This window comes from Topomyia yanbarensis, chromosome 3 (genome assembly GCF_030247195.1).
Source record: "Topomyia yanbarensis strain Yona2022 chromosome 3, ASM3024719v1, whole genome shotgun sequence".
Taxonomy (NCBI): Eukaryota; Metazoa; Arthropoda; class Insecta; order Diptera; family Culicidae; genus Topomyia; species Topomyia yanbarensis.
This window is the reverse complement of record NC_080672.1, coordinates 150,454,361-150,473,884: the sequence shown is the minus strand read 5'-3', so window position 1 is coordinate 150,473,884 and position 19,524 is coordinate 150,454,361. Positions and strand designations below refer to the sequence as shown.

Below are 19,524 nucleotides of genomic sequence, written 5' to 3'. Positions count from 1 at the left end.
GATACTCCGCTGTTGCATGTTACCCCGTTTGCCGGTATCAATTATCTTTCATTATAGAGTTATAGTGTCTTCGGAAATGTTGCTGTATGACACCTATCGTTTTATTTGGTTGCAGTCGCTAGGGCCAGGCATGGGAAAAATTCCTTCGAAATTCATTCCATTGCATTCATCTTCTGATATATCTCATGCTCTCTATCTCTGTGTTTGTCTCGCGATGTGAACGCCACAAAGTCTACACTGAGCTTTTCGCAAAGCTCATTGAATTTCACAATTTTCATCCCTTGCCGGGTGCGACGCTACTATCTCAAGCCATTCATATAGGCGACGTCTCAAAGTTTTCGCCGTGAAACAACAATTGCTATCGAATTTACATGTCACAGAAGTAGTATTCGATCCAGGTTATATTTTCATTTAATTCGTTCATTCTGTATAATCACCTAAAAGTTTTCGAGCCGAACAAAAAGTTTATAGAGAAACTCAAATTCAATCTTTCCGATATATACCGCGCCCCATGCTTACTATTGGAATTACGTGTATGAAGTTCACTGAGCGAGTCGACGAATGCATTTGATGAGTGAGTAAATTTTGAATCATTCAGAATTCAATTCCTACCTATTCTACTGGCGTTTCTAGAATAGTTTTTATTACTTACTACTAGTACGTGTTCGCTAATTCTTCGGATTGAACAAACGTGGTGATGGAGAGAGCGTTCATCGTATTCTCTCATTGTTCGATGGTCTATGCTCGTTATTGTGTGCGGCTGAACCGAAGATTAATGGCTATCAAATGCATTCAAACGAATGAGTGAATTTTCCCATGTTGGTTAGAGCGGCACCGTTATCATTTTTTTTAATAAAGCTAGATAGAAATATGGTGTCTTCGAGAAAATTGTAGGTCCTATCATTATAAAAATATATCTTCTAAAGATACCGTAAACCGGGGTGACATTGATCACTTTTCGAAGTAATCATTACATATTATTAGACGCCACACATTTTTTTAAAGTTTAATATTTTTAAACCATGTACTGATGTATGGAGAACAAGATTGGATGGTTTTACCTAAAATTGTCCGCTTACAGCTATTTTTTTCAAAAATTATTTTAAGTTGAAGTCCGTTTTCGTGTTCCGGGGTGACTTTGATAACCGGCATGTTCACCCACATTAAGTTATTGATGTCAATGTTTTTCATTCAAATGTTTGCTTAAACTAATTCTGGAAAGATACTCATTGTTAAATAGATGTTAATTGGCATTATACAAAGTATTTCAATGTACTTAAAATTCGAGTAACCAAAATTCGTATAATTTGTGTCCAACTAGAATAAAATATTCTGAAAACCTTTAAAACTGCTAAAATTATTTTATTTCAGTGCTTTATCAATGTACAAAAAGTTTCATCCATTTTAGCACATTGGAATATTGAACAATAAAAAAATGTTGTGAATTTTAGATTAAAATAATTGCTAAATAGTTTTACAAAAAATGTATTTAAAAGAAACAATCTCTTAAAACTAAATTTGGCATATTTCAATCTAAAGAAAAATAAAAACTCGCTTGTAATTTATTACTTTTGCTCAAATCTGAGATTTATTTGTTTTATAAAAAACAGACACTTTACGAAGCTTCGTAAAAGTCAAATTTCGGTGTTTTGAAGTTTTTGTACCCCAAAACCGAACAATATTACCAAAAAGTACAACAAATCAGTATTTTATGTTTAGAGTAAAAATCATTCTAAATTAAAATGATTCGGTCGACTATTCTGGTTTAATAAGCGATCTACGAAAAAAGTTTCGAGTGATCAAAGTCACCCCGATGCTCAAAGTCACCCCGGTTTACGGTACAAACTATGTAGATCTCGTACTTTTCAAGATAGAGCATGTTTTGGGTAAAAAACTAACATATACATTATGTTATCAAAAATGCGCCATGACCTACAAAGTTAGTATCTTCAGAAGATATACTTAGATATAATTACCTGACATACAACTTTGTCGAAGACATTTTTCTATCTCATTCCATTAAAAAGTCCCTAGCGACTGAATTCCGAACTAATATGAAATGATCAAATAACGCGCTAGATGCCATGCAACAACTTTGGCAAAGACACCATAACTTTAAAATGAAAGGTAAGGAAAGGACGTGTGAATTGTGCGCACAGCTGAACAATTTCAGTGAAGTTAATAGCTGATATCCTACCGTTTTGAGCTATCATCTTTTCGGACAAATATCAATTCAACACTTACTGCATGATAGTGAACTGATCAAGTAGAGAATCAAAAAAAGATGATAGTGGATATAAGATGGAATATGTGTTGAACACATATCGGACCAACATCCGACCAATGCTGGACCAATGTCGGACCAGCATCAGACCAACGTTAGACCAATATCAGACAAGCATCGGACTAATATTGGACTTATTTCGGATCTATGCCAGACCAGTATTGGGCCGATACAGGACTTATGCCTGACAAACGGTCGAACGGTACGTTTGAATAGTTTTAATAAAAGCGAATAACGTTATACCTATGCGTTTGAAATATCATCTCGCTGGCAGGCAATATCAGTGACTGATGCATTCCACTGAAAGTTCAGTATAATGAGTGATGATTCAGTTTGTTTGCGATGTGTTTTGATGATTGCGTGTGTTTTGATACAACTAAATTGAAATTGTCTACCTGTAATTGTGGGTTACCACGCCATCCATTCAACTAGACCGGCGCTTGTCGCTAAATATTTTAATCTTTATAATTCAATTTTTATCTTTTTCGACATAATTTTCAGATGGATCAGTTTGGGAAGCAAAAAATCCTCTCATTGCTGTTGGTGTTTGGTGTTATGCTGATGGAAATGGGACTAGCTCAGAATCGGATCAACAGACAGAGGGGTAATATTCTGAAGAATTTGACCGGAACGCATGAGTTCGAAAACCATATTGTAACAAGCCAGCTGGATGCGTCGATGCCGATCCGAATGTTTTACCGAAGCTTTCGAGAAGTGTATAATCGATTTCTGGGGCCCACCGGAGGGAGAGTTCAGGGAGAGTTTCTGCAGTCTCATGTAATGCCGAGTGTGTCATTCCCGTGTGATACCCGCGGATACCGAAGTCAGACTGTTCCAATCAGTGTGCATAAATTGCGACCTGGCGATATCGACGTCATATCCGCTATAGGAGATTCATTGACTAGTGCTACCGCTGCTAACTCCGTTGCTCTGTGGGAGCTTTTGATTGAAAACCGAGGTTTGGCATGGTGCATTGGTGGACAAGGAACTTGGCGGACCCATCTGACACTGCCGAATATTTTGAAGGAATTCAATCCGAATATTTTCGGGTGAGAATACAAAAGGGTGAGCATGTAATTATAGCAACACCGTGAATTTACTATTAAAGCTCATGTATTTGTCGTATAAAACAAAATTCTAGGGCAGTTTACATATACCGTAAATTGACTAGCAAAATCACTTTTTGCCTTTCTCATATAAACAAAGGTTATACAATCACTTTGAATGTATTCAAACCAATCCCGGCCCGGAAGGCCATGTGTCATATACCATTCGACTCAGTTCGTCGAATGCCTGTGTGTGTGCGTGTGTGTATGTATTAATGTGAATAACAAATGCACGTCGGTTACTCGGAGATAGCGTAACCGATTTTATCAAACTTAGACTCAAATAAAAGGTACAACATTCTCATTCCCTGCTATTGAAATTCCGACGTCCGGTTCCGAAGTTACGGGTTGAAGAGTGCGGCACACAGCAAATTCCCATATAAACTGACCTTAAAAAGTTCTAAAAGGGGGGGGGGGGGGGTAGGTTGGTAAAGGAAACGGGGTTATGGAAAATTTCCAAATCGAATTTGTATTTTTGATGCTAAATGTCTTTTCCTCGGCATTGTTACATCACATGCCATAACTATTGTTTCCGATAGCTCATCGGCACTCGGAATTGAAGTGACGTTGTCAGCACGAGGTACTGTCACAAAAACGTCCTTATCGAAATCCTTTATTTTCCACTTCCACTCGCCACACAGAGGAGTATTTGATTGAAAAACATGGCCGAATTTATTTAAATACTTGTTTGCAGCAGAAATTAATATTCAACTAATATAGCATTTAAAATCAATGATTTAGTAATAATCTGTAGGTTTGTGTTCATATACAAGTGTAAAAAAAGCTTTCTGGCCAATGAAAAACTTGCGTTATCTGTTATCTAAAAAGATATTTTTTACGTATTGTATTTCCAAAGGATGGGTGTTTTACAAGAATGAAATCTTGAGGGTTTCGGTTTATAAGAAGTAAGTTTAGCAGATTCTAGGATGTAATAACCAGAAAAGGCATGTTTGATAGCTTTTTGCGCTATCTTGTTTGGTCTTCTAGTCAAGTTTGCCTCACTAAATATGGAAATATCTTCTTCGGGAGAATGTTTTTTAGTGTTGTTACAAGTGTCAAATTTCAAAGTGTAATTGATTTACACTGGTTTCCTGGATACCCTAGAACAACAAAATCGATACAGTAGAATAACTTTAATAATCTTGGCATGAACGGGATTACATGCACTACGTTGACCGATCTGAACTGCATTTGATATTCAATAACAAGTACAGTTTCCCTAAGATTTGGAATTATTATCTTTTGATACACACGCCCCAAAGTTTCAATAGGACGCCCAGTGTTCAATTGAGCCTTCCAGCAGGTGAATGAACAGAATGCAGAATTGAACTACATATTTTGCTTCAACTGTGTAAATCAGTTAGTGCCGAGAAACTTTGGAGCGTTCTGGTTTAATAAAACCATTATTTTGTTTCCCAGGTAACCAAACCTGAGTCTTACCTAGAATTATCCATTATTTTCAAAATAAATATCCTTGCAAAAATTTGAACTTCGCACGGACAACGTAGTACAACGGATGAAAATGTCAAAAATATCAAATTATTCATATATCTCATATTCAAAATGGTGCAATTATGCACAAGTTTTTCTTCGCCGATCTAATATTTGGATTAAACTTGATCAGGTTATAGGAGTTTTTTCACTGGGACGTTTTTCTCTCTTTATTTCTAAGTTCTAAAAAACTGATATTTTTTCGAATACATGGGTCTATCTAAGCCAAAATATCCCTCTGACCTCTGTTTATTGAAAGAAAAGGATATTTGAGTCAAAACAATTCGAATAATGTCTATAGATTTTGTTTACTCGCACGACCTTTAATCAGCCAAGCAGAATTAAAAAATCTCTACCTTTGACAGTTAACACTCTTGCTAAACTTTAGCAAATACACACAACATGAGTGGCGACTAATGCTGAAATTACTAGAGAACGTTATGCTATAGTATAATTCCTTTGATAATGATTTCTAAAAATTTGATCTTTTTCGGTCAAATACTCCTATGTGCGACGTAAGCATGCGTGTAGAATCCGTACAGCTCGTTGCTTATACTCCAAGGCCATTTTTCAATTTCTTCTTAGTGTATAGTAGTAAATATTTGATAGTAGTTTGGCAGAATTTATATTTAATCAACTTCAACTGATCTGTGATCAGTTTGTCTTCACATCTCGCCCTGAGCAGAAGCAAAAAATCGTCCCGCGCAAGTGAAACAGTCAATTCTACCTAAAAATCAATCGGTGCCTATCACACAAGCAGTCCATATAACAATAGCCTATACCTACTGTGCGATTTAGTGATGAGTGACGGAGCCCAGCAAAAAGCAACCCAGATACGGCCGAACTGTGTTGCTGTTGATTTTTCGAAATGCCCCGTAAGACCAGCCATTCGGGAAGTGGAACAGTTATTAAAAGTGCAGATGAAACTCAATCTGGCTGAAGTGAAAACCCTACAAATGCATCATATCAAACATTACGTGCTGATTTCGTTCAACAACATTAACCAAGCTGAGTCATTCGCCTCGCGAAACAACATGTAGCACACCGCCGAATGCGGCAATGTTAAATATAGCATTCCCGTATACATCGAGAACGGCGCTGTAGAAGTTCGTGTCCATGATTTGGCTACGCGTACCCCTGACGGCGCGATTAAAAAATGCTTGCAAAAATACGGAGAAGTAGACTCCGTTACACATGAGACTTGGAGGAATTTTTTCCCGGGCATCCCTAACGGTGTTCGTGTGGTGAGAATGCGTGTGACCAAGCCAATTCCCTCATACATAACCGTCACAGCGTTAGGAAGTGACGATGTTCTCATTCATCAAACATCACTAGTCACGTACCCAGGGCAAATTCCTACGTGCCAGTTCTGCACGAAGAAGCTGCACCTCGGAAAACCTTGCGTAGAAACTGTTAAGGAAAACTTAACCAATCCAACTGAAATCAGCCCAGAACCATTTTACGCTAAACCACTAACAGCTGCAAAACCAACATCTTCGGATCAAGCACCAACAACCAGCAACAACAACAACGAAACGAATGCCGAAAAATACGAACATACAATGACGACCGATAAGAATAAGACACAAACTGGAACATCTGACCGCGAGCAGCAGGAAAGTAGTACGGATGAGGACATGGACATGAACGACAACGCAAAAGAAGACAAACGGATCGAACCTCAAATGGCAGTGGACAACACTGGCAATATTTCGCCCCCTAGAAAAAGGATCTCAGAAAGCTGCGTCTAAACGAGACAAAAAACTTAACATAGTTGTTTTTTTATTTATTGTAAAAAACGAACAATCGGCCTCGTTGAGCTACCGCATTTGGGCCTAAATAAATTTAATAATTATAAAAAAAAACTGATCTGTGATCGACGACCGAAATCTTCCATGAAGCCAAGAAGCCTGTTATTATGATTTCGTTTCTTCGTACACTGTATCGTATCGTACTTTCGAGTGCATCTCCATGCTTCAATTTATCTTTTAATCTAATTACCAGTCCACAAGTAGTATTGTTATAAGCCAATGGCCCATCGTTTGACTTCTCGTAACCCGCTGTGGTAATCACTGACAAAATATTCTGTCAATGGGCGTTGTTTACTAAAAACACGGAAGAGTATCTTAAAAGCGATATTGAGGCGCGTTATGTCTCGATAATTATCATTGTCGGGTCTGTAGATAAGCCATATGAGGCCATCCAACCATTCCGAATACAGTCTTTTTCCGTCCATCATCACGAACAGGGGGTGGATCCCTTCTTGCCCTTTTTCAACTCCTGAATATCTTTTTAGTTCATAATTCTCAAACCTTATGCGCCCCTGTTATGATCGTCTTTTTCAACGGCGTTCAGCCCACTACGCTGTTTCAACGTATAACCAGTGCGAGCAAAAAGCTCCTAGTCTGATTCTTCTCATATGTTGCTCATTGGCACTCCACATCGAACCAATTTTCTCGTGTGTTATACGATAGTCATGTGACTGCTGAACTGATCGTCTTATGAACTTGCTACGTTGTGATCATGCAATCTGCTGTCGGTCGTTCCCCAAAACTTTTTGTCCTAAAAGCGGAATTGTATATCTCATGCTTTCCATGGAATAAGAAATTTAAACATATATTTTTAGGTATTTTATATATTTATTAATGTATTTTTTCAGTTTCCTAAAGTAATCGCCAGAATCTTTTCCAATATTTCAGAAGCAATTTTTTTCTATTAGTGAAACTTCTAACTTCAGTGTATGGGTTATATGTTATGACAAATAATTCAATATTTATGGTAGCAAATGTCATCATGATTTATTGTTTTTTGCCTTTCTCATATAGAAAGGTTATGCAATCACTCTAAAAATCGTCAACCTTATCCCGGCCCGGAGGGCCGAGTGTCATATGCCGCCCGACTCAGTTCGTCGAGATCGGAAAATGCCTGTGTGTGTATGTCTGTATGTGGAAAAAAAATGTCACCTCTTTTTCTCAGAGATGGCTGGACCGATTTGCACAAACTTAGTCTCAAATGAAAGGTACAACCTTCCCATCCCATTAAAACTAGTTTTTTAAAGAAGCATCCGAAAAACACATTTCCATATTCCACATTCGTATAATGAAGAGTTCTTGCACATTTGCCTTTTTCCTTTTAACGACATTAAATTAGCTAGAGATTACTTACTTAGAGCCATAGAAACTTCCGGACTAAGCTTTTAATCTTCTACTGGTCGGGGTCGAGCTTAGGCAGAGTTTCTATGCTCAAATCAATCAAAATGTCTCGCGGCATTGGCAGAATCGCCCCTCTTTACCATGAGAACCGATCTGTATATTCCAAATCCTTTCATAACTAAAATATTTATAATTTTTCCTTCTTAGTAATCTCTACCCGATCAGAAAGAAATAGCAAAATTATTACAGACTGTGTTACTTTGTTATGATAACAAGTTGTGTAATAACTCTGGTCTCGTTAGTTGGTAAAATAACAGAAAACATAACACAAATTCTTCTAGTATATATCAAAAATATGACACATGTGATAGGCTTCTATCAGAATTATAACAAATTTTGTTAGGTTCCCCCACGGCCAATATAGTTTTTATTACCTATTGTATAGTATCAACGAATTTAGCGTGCAAGTCTAAAAATAGAAAAAAATAGAAAAATATAACATAAATTAAGGCGTTTTTCGTTTGGAAGCAAAAAGCTTCATGTAGCAAAAACTTTTTATAGTTTTGTCAAATGATTGCATACATGTTGGCTGATTGTTATTAATATATGACACGCTGATGGTTATTTGTGGATTATATCGATTTGAACCTGGGTATTCTGAGTTTTATGTGGATGTTTCCTGCATGAACCAAAGACGTTGCTTTCGACTGATGTTTAATTTTAGCATAATATTCCTCGCATCCGTCAAGACCAAAACGATTATAGATGCATCTTGTTTCCAGAACGCACACATTGAACTTTGCCAATGCCTAAGGACTGTTTGTTTTCCTTATGTCATACGCTTTGTTTTCATGCAGTTTTACTCACTACTACAGCTGTCTAAATTACGATAGACTGAATACCTTTATAGTATCTTTGCAGATTAGGAAAATGGCTATTTTTAGATTCTGAATAGTGCACATCGGCGCTTCTCTTGTACGTTAACATATTTTACACGATTTCTAGTAATAATGCCGACGCGATGTAGTAACATTGAGTGGATAGTTTACGTACATTATTTAACGGAGAATACGGCAAATGTTATTTATGATTCCAAATAGATTCAAATAAACAAATACCATAGTTTTGAGGATTGCTTTTTGAAATTTCAAGAGGTTTTGTTATTAGCACTTTTAATATGGGGAAGATGAAGTCAGTACAATTATCGCAACCTAATAATTCCCAGAAATACAAATGCAATCTATCAACTGCGGATATTATAACAGATAATCAGAAAATTTGAGAAATTGTTGAGGATTCTTCGGTGTGACGAATTCTAGAATATTTCATGTTTTTCTAAAATATATTTTCCATTCTAAATTTTATTTTATTTTAAGGGGAATTATTCAATATTTTTACATTAAAGTTTTTAGCTACTTCAAGCATTATTTAAAATTCATTTAAATTGTAACAGCGAACGATAATACCAGCTAGGATATGTATATAATCAGAGATTTCTAGGCCAGCTTTATGCAGCATACTAACAAATATTAATATTTCAACAATTTGAACAGGTCACCTTATTTTGTTTTAACTTTCTACAAAATGAATCAAGTATCTTGACTATTACGAAAATTTGCTAGCTCGATGAATTTTTTAAGAGGAACGAAAACCATCGAATACAGCAGAAACATTAGAACATTGCGCATTCAAAGCAATTGTCAGTTCAACCGTAAAATGTCAAACTTATCTTACGTGGAATGAAAAGATAGAACAATCAAGTAACTCAAACATTTTTATGCGAAGTTTAAAAAAAATGCAACGCTTTGGTAGTTCGGAGAACGCACAAACTGGCCAATTTTAATTGTTCATGAAAAACCCGCATAAATTGGAGAAATCGGACTGAAAATCCTCGAAGATCCTCAAAATACATAACGATATTGTAGAAATCAGTATACAGAAAGTTTTTAAGCTCTGAAAATTCGTTTTCGTAATATGCACAATTGATTAAAAGAAAATTAATCATATAACCATTTGACTAAACCATAACAAATAGTTTTAAAATGCTTTTTTATTTCAATTCGCGTTTTATTATTTCATCTGGAGTGCTTAATACTTCCTGCATCTTTTTCAAAATAACTTTTATATGAAAATTATAAACTTTAACATATCTTGTTGATAACTTTACGATTCCAAGAAAAATTGAATAAAGGCAATGAAATCATTAGCCCCATATTCGAAATTGTGTGTCATACGAGTGTCTCTTATAATCAAAATGCAACCAAGTAAGTCAAACACCTTACTGACAAGTTACATCTAAAACTTCGAAAATTTGCTTTAAAAAGTTGAATAACGACGCATGAAAAGAGACTTCAGCGTATTAGTAAATGGACGGTTATTTGTGTAATGTAACAATCATTCACAGTTGATTGTTTGATTTGTTTATTGGAGCTTTAACCATATGGTCATTTTCCCGCTTTACAGTTTACCGTAAGCGTTCAAAGATAATTGTGAAAGAACATATGTATAACTTATTATAACATCATCGTTATATGCGTACATTAATATCATATTAGCAGTGCAATGATATCACCGGAAGATATAATCTTGACATATGTTTGCTTGCCTTGCTGATTGGGATATCACAAAGATAACACAGTGAGTAATAAATATCAACATGAGATATAAATTTGATAGCTTTCTGTTATTTCTTTCTGATCGGGTAGCTAATTTAATGTCGTTTAAATGAAAAAAGATAGAAGTAGAGAAAGTTGTTTTGCAAACAAATAAATAAATTCCAAATAAATAACATCCAAATAATTCCAGAAGCTTTTCAAAGATTATATCACCGTTAAGTTTTAGAAGCAATTTGAAGGTTTCTCTTGCTTTCCATATAATACCTCCTGGAATCGCCTTTACAAACTGCATCAATCGTTTGCAATAAAATGTTTATAACTTTCAGTGCTAAAAATGATATTAATCACCAGTATTCTTGTATTTGAAGTCAGTAACTGAATATTTGTTGTTGTTGCCGCTTCCTCTCAGCAATCTTATCTTGTTATCGATAGAGATTTCTGATTTCAACTAACTTGCGCCAACTGTTGATTTTATCGAGGCGTTCTAAGATTACATGGTTTGCCTAAGTAAAATGAGATATGCAGTAAGCTGCATATGTTTCTCGTATTTCTTCAACCTTATAATCATACTTATGAAAATTTTCAAAGAAATTCAAAACATTAGGGGGGCTATATCCCCACCCGCCAGCCTCCCATTGCTAATTTGATCGTTATTCAATATGACGAGGCAGTTCTAAGTTAACACTGTTAGGTGGATTAAAAGCAAAAACGTCATTTTGCAGAGCAGTTGTAAACAAATAAAAAAAAATTGTTTCTGATCCAATTCCAGAGGATCTACAATGCACACCGTTTACCTATGCAAAAACAGCAGGTTCCACTTTGACCAATCATATCTTAGGAATGACTGAATATTTTTTAATGAAATTTACATTGTAGTTGTATCTAATGAAGTATACTGCCCATGATAAATTTCAACTTTATAGTTCTTGTTCACACACAAAAATAAGTCACAAAAATCCCGTTTACAGAAGAAACTCCCCTTAATTAATTTCCAATCAATGAAAAATGATAAAAGTTATGTGTTGCAATAATTTCGTATCCCCCTTCACTTTGATTCTTAAGAGGGAGGGGTTAGGGGTTTCAGCGTGAAAAAAAACAATTTAATGATTTTCATTAAAAAAGGTATTAACGCATAACGTATTGTACAATGTTCAAAATTTCGGACCCCTCCCGGAATTTTTTTCTGGATCCGCTCCTGGTTTTAAACAATTCGCTTCACCTAAATTTCTAAAATAAATTCGCAAAAAAATGTTTTTTACGCTGAATCCCTTACCCCTTCCCCCTCTTAAGAACATATAATATATGTATTAACTTTTTATCTTATTTCAGTTACTCTTTGTTTGATTCATATAATGTTCATCAGTCAGCTCAATTCAATGTAGCGGAGAACATTGCTACTACTACAGATATGCCTTACAATGCCGCAAAATTAGTCGATCGTATGAAAATGGATCCAAGGTAATGTGCAATAGATTGTTGTGGCGAAAGGTTCTAATATAACTTCTCTATTCCTAGAGTACGATGGGAAAAGCATTGGAAGCTGGTTACATTCATGATTGGCGGCAACGATTTCTGTTCGGATGTTTGCTACCAAACAAACGCTACCGAATGGATCAACGAAGTACAGGAGAAATATTTGATCAAAACACTACAGTACTTGAAGCACAACATGCCAAGGTTTGTGATTAAGATTTAGTCTTTCTCTTGTTTTACGTTACTCGGGAATACGGCAGAATGTCACAACTTAAAAAAACTAAATACAGTAACACAAACTCTTTTTCGTATGCGGATGTACCGTAAACCGGAGTGACTTTGATCACTTGAAACTTTTTTCGAAGATTACTTATTGAGCTAAAATAGTCTACTTAATCATTCCCATTTGAAATGAGTTTTACTCTAAACTTATAAAGTGGCGATTCGTTATACTTTTTGAGTATATTGTTCGATTTTTGAATACAAAATGTACAAAAATACAAAATTTTACTTTACCTTATTTTGGCGAAGCATCGTAAAGTGTCAATTTTCTATACAACTAAAAAATCATAGATTTTATCCACAATAGTAAATTCCAAGTTTTCATTTTTCTTTAGAGTCGTATGTGCCAAATTTATTTTTAAGAGCTTACTTATATTAAAAAAAATTGTGGAACTAGTTCGCAAGCTTAAAATCGCAATATTTTTTTAAAATGGATGAAACTCTTTGTTAATTGATAAACCGCTAAAATAAAACAAATTTGGCGGTTGAATAAATTTTCAGATACTTTTACTCAAATTGAACTCGAATTATGCGAATTTTGTTTACTAGAATTTTACAGTATATTGAAATACATTGTGTAACACCAATTAACAGCTATTTAGCAATGAGTATGTTTTCAGAATTAGTTTAAACAATCATTTAAATGAAAAACATTTACATCAAGAATTTAATGTGGGTGAACATACAGATTATCAAAGTCACCCCGGAATACGAAAACGGACTTCAAATTATAATGATTTTTGAAAAAATAGTAGTAAGCGGACAATTTCAGGTAGAACCATCCAATTTTGTTCTTCATACACCAGTACATGATTTAAAAATATTAAACTTGAAAATAATGTGTTGCGCCGCAAAATATATAATGATAACTTCGAAAAGTGATCAATGTCACCCCGATTTACGGTACCCCATTAGCCATAAATTCGCTAGATATACGGAAGATATGCATATGGACGCCAAGAATACGTACGTTAGGTATATTTCTTGTCTCAATCAATAGTTATAGCTGTTTAAAAACGTTGTTGTCCACAAACAACATGCGCATGAAGGGGTTAAGGAGAACATCTGGTGTAGAAGGCAAAAATAATCTACTTCTTTTTTATACGCTGAAGGGGGCCCTGTTATACAATTGTGGCAAAAAGTACCTAATGTTTAATAATTTTTTTGATGTAGTAAAATGACTTAGACATGTGCGCTATTCTGCAAAATGTTTATTAAGGGTTCATCTATAAAATCTAAATTTCCGAGTGTTAATTGACAAAAATAGCGGTTTTCTCGGAACAACATTTTTCGAATCTGCGGGCATTCTCGTTTTTGAACCATTCAACCAATCAACTTCGGGTTATGCCCGCCTGAAAGAAAACATTCTCGGGCGCTGTAAACTACAAAATCGCAATATTTTGATCATTACCGATTTTTTACAGCCGACCAAAGTAGAAAAATCATGCCAAAAAACGATACTTTATTTTCAAGTGACCGCCGTTTTGTTTCTATATCGAATTTTTTCATGTTTTTAGGTTGGGGCGCCTCTACGAAATGTAAATCTTCAAAATCGATTTGGTTTGCTGCTTGTAGATGACGAATTGCGATCTGTATCGTGCTCGCAGATGAGGTCAGTTTTCAAAACGCCTTTAGCTGGAGCCGCCATTTTGGATGCCATTTTTAACACCTTACAGTCGAAATGTGTTATTCTGTAGATGAACCATTAATAGACATTTTGAAGAATAGCGCACATGTCTTACTTCTTCAAAAAAAATTATCAAGAATTAGGTACTTTTTGCTCAATTATATAAGAGGACCCCCTTAATTGTCAGTATTGATCCTCTAAAAAGGTCTCTCGCAATCTCCGTGGCTACACTGGACTTTTTTTTGTTTTAAGCAGTCATGCATTCCACGCGCGTATTTGCTATAACTCACGCAGATTTCAATCTATCGCCAACAATTTTCGAAAAACTGACAACTATAAAAATTCTGTGTAAATAATACACTCTAAACAACTTCTATCAATATTTTCTAGAGAAAATACCTTTTGGGTCAATTTCTACAGCGTTTTTCCGTGATGCAATTTGATGTGAGGCACCCTTTAATAGCGTTTTTTTCTCTCAAAACCACGTTTTTCAAATTGGCGAACACGATAACTCAAAAACTAATCGACGAATTGACTTTATTTTTTTTATGAGGATGCCCAATATGTGTAGCCTGTCGATGAACCATAGAAAACAGAGTAAAATTTTAGTTTCTCCCTATTATTTTGAAGAAAAATGAGCGAATTTTTCTGTAAAATATGATATTTTTCGGTTTTCATGAAGCCATTTTTCGAAATTTAAACTTTTTTCTATTTTTTGTGGTTCATCGGCTAACTATAGTCTAGGCTTTACAAAACTTATTGAATTTTCCGTACTAGAGAATTTTATCGAGAGTTATCGTGTTCGCCGCGGCGCTCGTCGTTTTGGAAATGGTTGGACGTCTACTCTTGGATCGCCCGTATGTGTGGCTCCGTGTGACTGAAAATATTTCTTTTGTGCTCAATGAATGCATAAATTACACAAAAGATCCATGTTGGCTTGCCTTGTTTGGACACATAAAATGTCATTTGAATTCGGTCACTTTAGAAACAAGTCAATGAAGAAACCAAGGACGAAACTTTGCGAGGGTGGCTGGAAAGGGATGTATGGCAAGTTGGACGACTTCTCTAAAGGATCGGTTAACGTATCGACAAGCTTCGATATTAGCAAAAGTAGTGAGTAGACAGCAGATGTCGGTCAGAGGGCTAGCAACTGCAGTTTAAGGAGGAAAAACACGAAGTTGGAGAAAATGGGGATATCATTGTCTAGAAAATTTTTTACCGCCGATGATTATTCCGTTAGAGTGGCAGCGAAATGGATCGCGAAAATTGGCTTAATGGTTGACCCGGATGGATGAGAATTACGAGATACAAGAGGTTTAAGTTTAGTCGGCTGGCTCAACAACTACTACAAACCAATCCGAATCCACCATGAGCCAGCATTGAACGCACAGTGGTCGGAAATGCCAAAAACGTCACTAGAGGCCAAATTATTGAATATATTCATAGGGTATCTTTGGAGGAATTGTTCGTAAGAATATTCCCCACAACCTGATAAAAATTAAATTGAGGCATGGCTTACTATGATTGAAATAGAAAAATTAACTTTTTTTTACTGACGAGGTAGAAAGTTGGTGTCTTCGACAAAGTTTTAGGAATGCTCATAATGAAGAATTTTGTTGAACAATTTGAGCTTTTAGGACATAATGTTATCGATTTTTAAAGCGTTTGCTAAGGCAAATTTAGCAATTTAATAAAGCTTTTTTCGCTGTGACTTTTCGTGCAAACGATGTTCCAGACAAATGTTGAGGTATTAACACCACATAATATTGTTGAAGACTACATGTAAAAATTAAATTATTGTTGAACACTGCATATATTTTTTTTACCTGAAATCGGCACTCTAGTAAAAATACTCATTTGTTTTAGAATTATTGAAGAATTACAATTTTTTTTACACCATCTTCAACTGCGTGTAAGAGAGAAAGGTGCAAACCAGAATGGACGAGCAGGCACTATTTTCAATATCCGGACTACGCATAATAAAGGTAAGAAGGTTTTAAGGTCATTTTGTAATGTTTTTACTTGGGTGTTTTTACTTACAGTCGTCAACAATATTATGTGGTTTTAATGCCTCCATATTTGTCTACAGCACGGTTTGCACGAAAAGTCACAGTGGAAAAAGTTAAATTTGAGAGTGTTGCCATAGAAAACGTTTTACAAATCGATAAGATTAAATCCTACAAGTTCAACTAGTTCAACAAAATTCTTAATTACGAGCATTTCTAAAACTTTGTCGAAGACACCAACTTTCTACCTCGTCAGCATAAAAAGTTCATTTTTTTAATTTGATCGTAGTAAGCCATGCTTAATTTTAATTTTTATCAGGTTGTGGGGAATATTCTTACGAACAATTCGTTCAAAAATACCCTGTGAATACATTCGATGGTTTGGCCTCTAGTGAATTAAGTTCGCGTTTTTGGGGTTTCCGACCACTATATGCAGCGGTGTCTATTGATGGCTTCTTTTCGATAACACATTTACCCAATTTGTTGAGCAGAGTCGTTTGGTTCACAAGACGAGGTCCAGGCCTCTGAAAAAATCTTCAAAATTTGAGGGTTTATGTATGTTTCTTTTAAAATAAACATCAAAGTTTGAGGGTTCATGTACATTTATTTTAAAATAAATGTTCTTTTAAAATAAATGTAAAAAATCAAAAGCCTTCCCCTTGAGAATTTTCTGCGCACGGGCCTGTCACATTCAAATACTATAATTATTAACAGATAAGAAGAGAGAATGGCCAGATAGTCTGATTTTCAGGAGATTGGTCATCAGCCCAATCCCAAGTAACAATTGAAGGTTTATAGCGCCACAAGTGCAATCTAAGTTTTATTAGTGGCTATAAAACTACCATAAAACCTCAATTGTTACTAGGGATGTATGATGTCTAGCAATTCTGATGTTGTAATCAAGGTATGCTATCTTTAACAGGAGGGAAAAGTCTTCCAACATTTTTCGTGGTGCTGATGTAGGTAATTCTGCGCTGTAATACTTTTTAAACATTTTTGCAATTGGTTCGAATATACCCTTTCATATTCTACATCTATTTCTGCTTGTATCTGCTTGAGTCAAGCATCGTGAAAAACCTTTTTGGGTCAAGATAGGCGCTTCTCTCGCAGTGCTAGTAGCTGTTCAATTTTTATCTTCCCATGCTCAAATCTATTCTTCCATAATATTTACAATAGTTCAATTACACGAAAAGGTAGTCAAAGGGAAGTTATATTTAGCGGTTGTATGGTTTTTCAATAATAATCCAAGATAATGCAGATATATCAATATTGCATTTTTCATCGTAAATTGAAAATATTCCCGTCAGCACTGCTCCGGCGGAATACAATCAGAATATTTGCAATAAGTTAAATTCTACGGATAATACTTAACTACTAGTGCTCAAGGTAAAAGTCCCAGTTGTAAACCTTACTTATTTTTGAAAGCAAATCTCGCCCAAACTAAAAGTTGTAGCCGTTTAAAAACATTGTTGTTCATAAATATGGGGTTAAGTTTACTTTGAGAATGGCACAAAAATGTACAACGAGAGATAAGCAGCTTTGTCCATCGCGTGGGCTAAATTAAAATTAAAATTGCCAGTAGTACTAGTTATTTATTAGCTGATTTTCCTGAAGGTTTAGCACATAGTGTGGAAATTAATTGCTATTTTGGTTCTGTATATTTGTATATTTCTCCATTCGACCTTAAACGTGAAAGGCGCAATGTAGTTTTAACAGAACATTGCGAAAATCATCTCAAAATTAATACAGTAGCGTATTGAGGCTATGAGACAATTTTCACAAAATTAAAAAAAGGTTTGCGTCTTTAAGGGTTAAATGACAGTAATAATATTGCTGAAAGAGCAGTGGCCTCCTGTGAATCACTCTATGAAGATAGTTGTAAGAATGGCGCTGATAGAAATGAAGTTTTGTTAAAGATCGTTAAAAACATGAAGAGTCAATAAATAAATCTAAAACATCAAAGATGCCAAATTTATTCCATAACATATGAATTGGTTTTGATTAATTGTTTTATTACAGAATGTATCAAATATTATTATTAATAAAAAATTATTAATCAATCGTGAATGTTATACAATAGCACCATTCACCAATGTTATACAATAGCACCATTCGTATCAAAAATTCTAATTCAAAAAAGGTTTTGATCTGGCACTATTCTATAATTGTCTTAATAACTACCGTAAAATGGGATATCTTTGATCACCGGGGTAAGTTTGATCAATTGAGATTTTTTTCAGTAATATACGATAAGATGGTTCCGTCTAACAAAATCATCGAAACAAAAAACAAACCATATTCTAAACATGTTCAGCATCTATCAGTAACGATTATTTCGTCTTTTCATATACTATTTATGAGCGCAAATTCAAATTGAAAATGATACAACTCCCATGCATCATTTCAATCTGTTCAAACAATACCTTGTATATTAATGAAGTCAGTCAATTTCAACTAAACTGATCATTTAAAAATCCGAAATTTTTGTTGTTAAATATTTCATTTCGAATATTTTCCTGGAAAAGTTCGATAAAAGCCAACTGTATCCTTCGAGGCAATTCTGTTCTAGTTCGAGACGTCACAATATCGGGCCATGAAATTGCCTGCAGATATGCAATTTACACAACATTTTAAGCGTTATCTCTCATTTCGATAGACATATTTTGTTGCCCCAAAAGCAACCAATGAAAATTTACAGCAAAGCAATTTTATTTTTATAGTTAAACAAAATAAAATTCCTAACTATTTGAACATTTTCAATCTATGAGTACCAGTACTTGTTTTAAAAATGCAAACAGTTACATCTACTTGAAGTGAAGATAGTTATTCGAAAAACTTTTGAAAAAGTTATTAATGTTCCCCCGAGTTGTGTACAGGACACCATGGTCGCGTCCTGTACACAACTCATTATTTTTTCTCGTGGACTTTATTCAACTTATGATAACAAATGTAAACTGTTAATCTATTGCTTTCTGCTCCTACTTTCAGAACTATCGTCAACCTGGTTCCATCCCCTTTAATTAGTCTGTCATTTTCAATGGACAAATCACAACTTCCGTTTTCCTGTAAACTAACGCGCCCGATCGAGTGTTCCTGCTTGTTTGGGCCAAAGTATTCCGATCGGCGTAACCTTTTTCGTCAGCTGGAAAGAAAGTTCGTAGCCATCATGGAACGTGTCAGCTACATGCCGGAATTCCACAGTGACGATTTTACCGTTGTGTATCAGCCATTTTTTAAGGAAGCCAGTGTCTTCTACCGCCGGGATGGTAAATCGGATATGACTATTATGTCGATCGATTGTATTCACTTGAGTCAGAAGGGACATGCCGTTTCGGCAAATGGATTGTGGAACAACATGATGGAGCCAACCAGGGGGAAATCTTTAGGACTAAGGGAGCTGTTCGAAATTTTCAAGTGTCCGACTGTGCAGAATCCGTACATTAGAACCTATTATAATAGTTGACTGTGATATATTGAAATAGAATAAA

The 19,524-nt window shown here is 35.2% G+C and overlaps 1 protein-coding gene across 4 annotated transcripts in view; it reads left to right on the top strand.

Annotated features, from left to right (window-relative positions):
- LOC131693111 (phospholipase B1, membrane-associated-like) overlaps positions 1-19,520 on the top strand; it is a 35,635-nt gene extending 16,115 nt beyond the window's left edge. For all 4 annotated transcript variants that reach the window (XM_058980667.1, XM_058980671.1, XM_058980670.1 and 1 more), the window contains exons 2-5: positions 2,786-3,333; positions 11,978-12,106; positions 12,164-12,325; positions 19,025-19,520. In XM_058980667.1, the coding sequence (XP_058836650.1) occupies positions 2,786-3,333; positions 11,978-12,106; positions 12,164-12,325; positions 19,025-19,499 (1,314 nt within the window). In that variant the 3' untranslated portion in view covers positions 19,500-19,520. The remainder of the gene's footprint in view (positions 1-2,785; positions 3,334-11,977; positions 12,107-12,163; positions 12,326-19,024) is intronic.
- Positions 19,521-19,524: the final 4 nt, after the last annotated feature.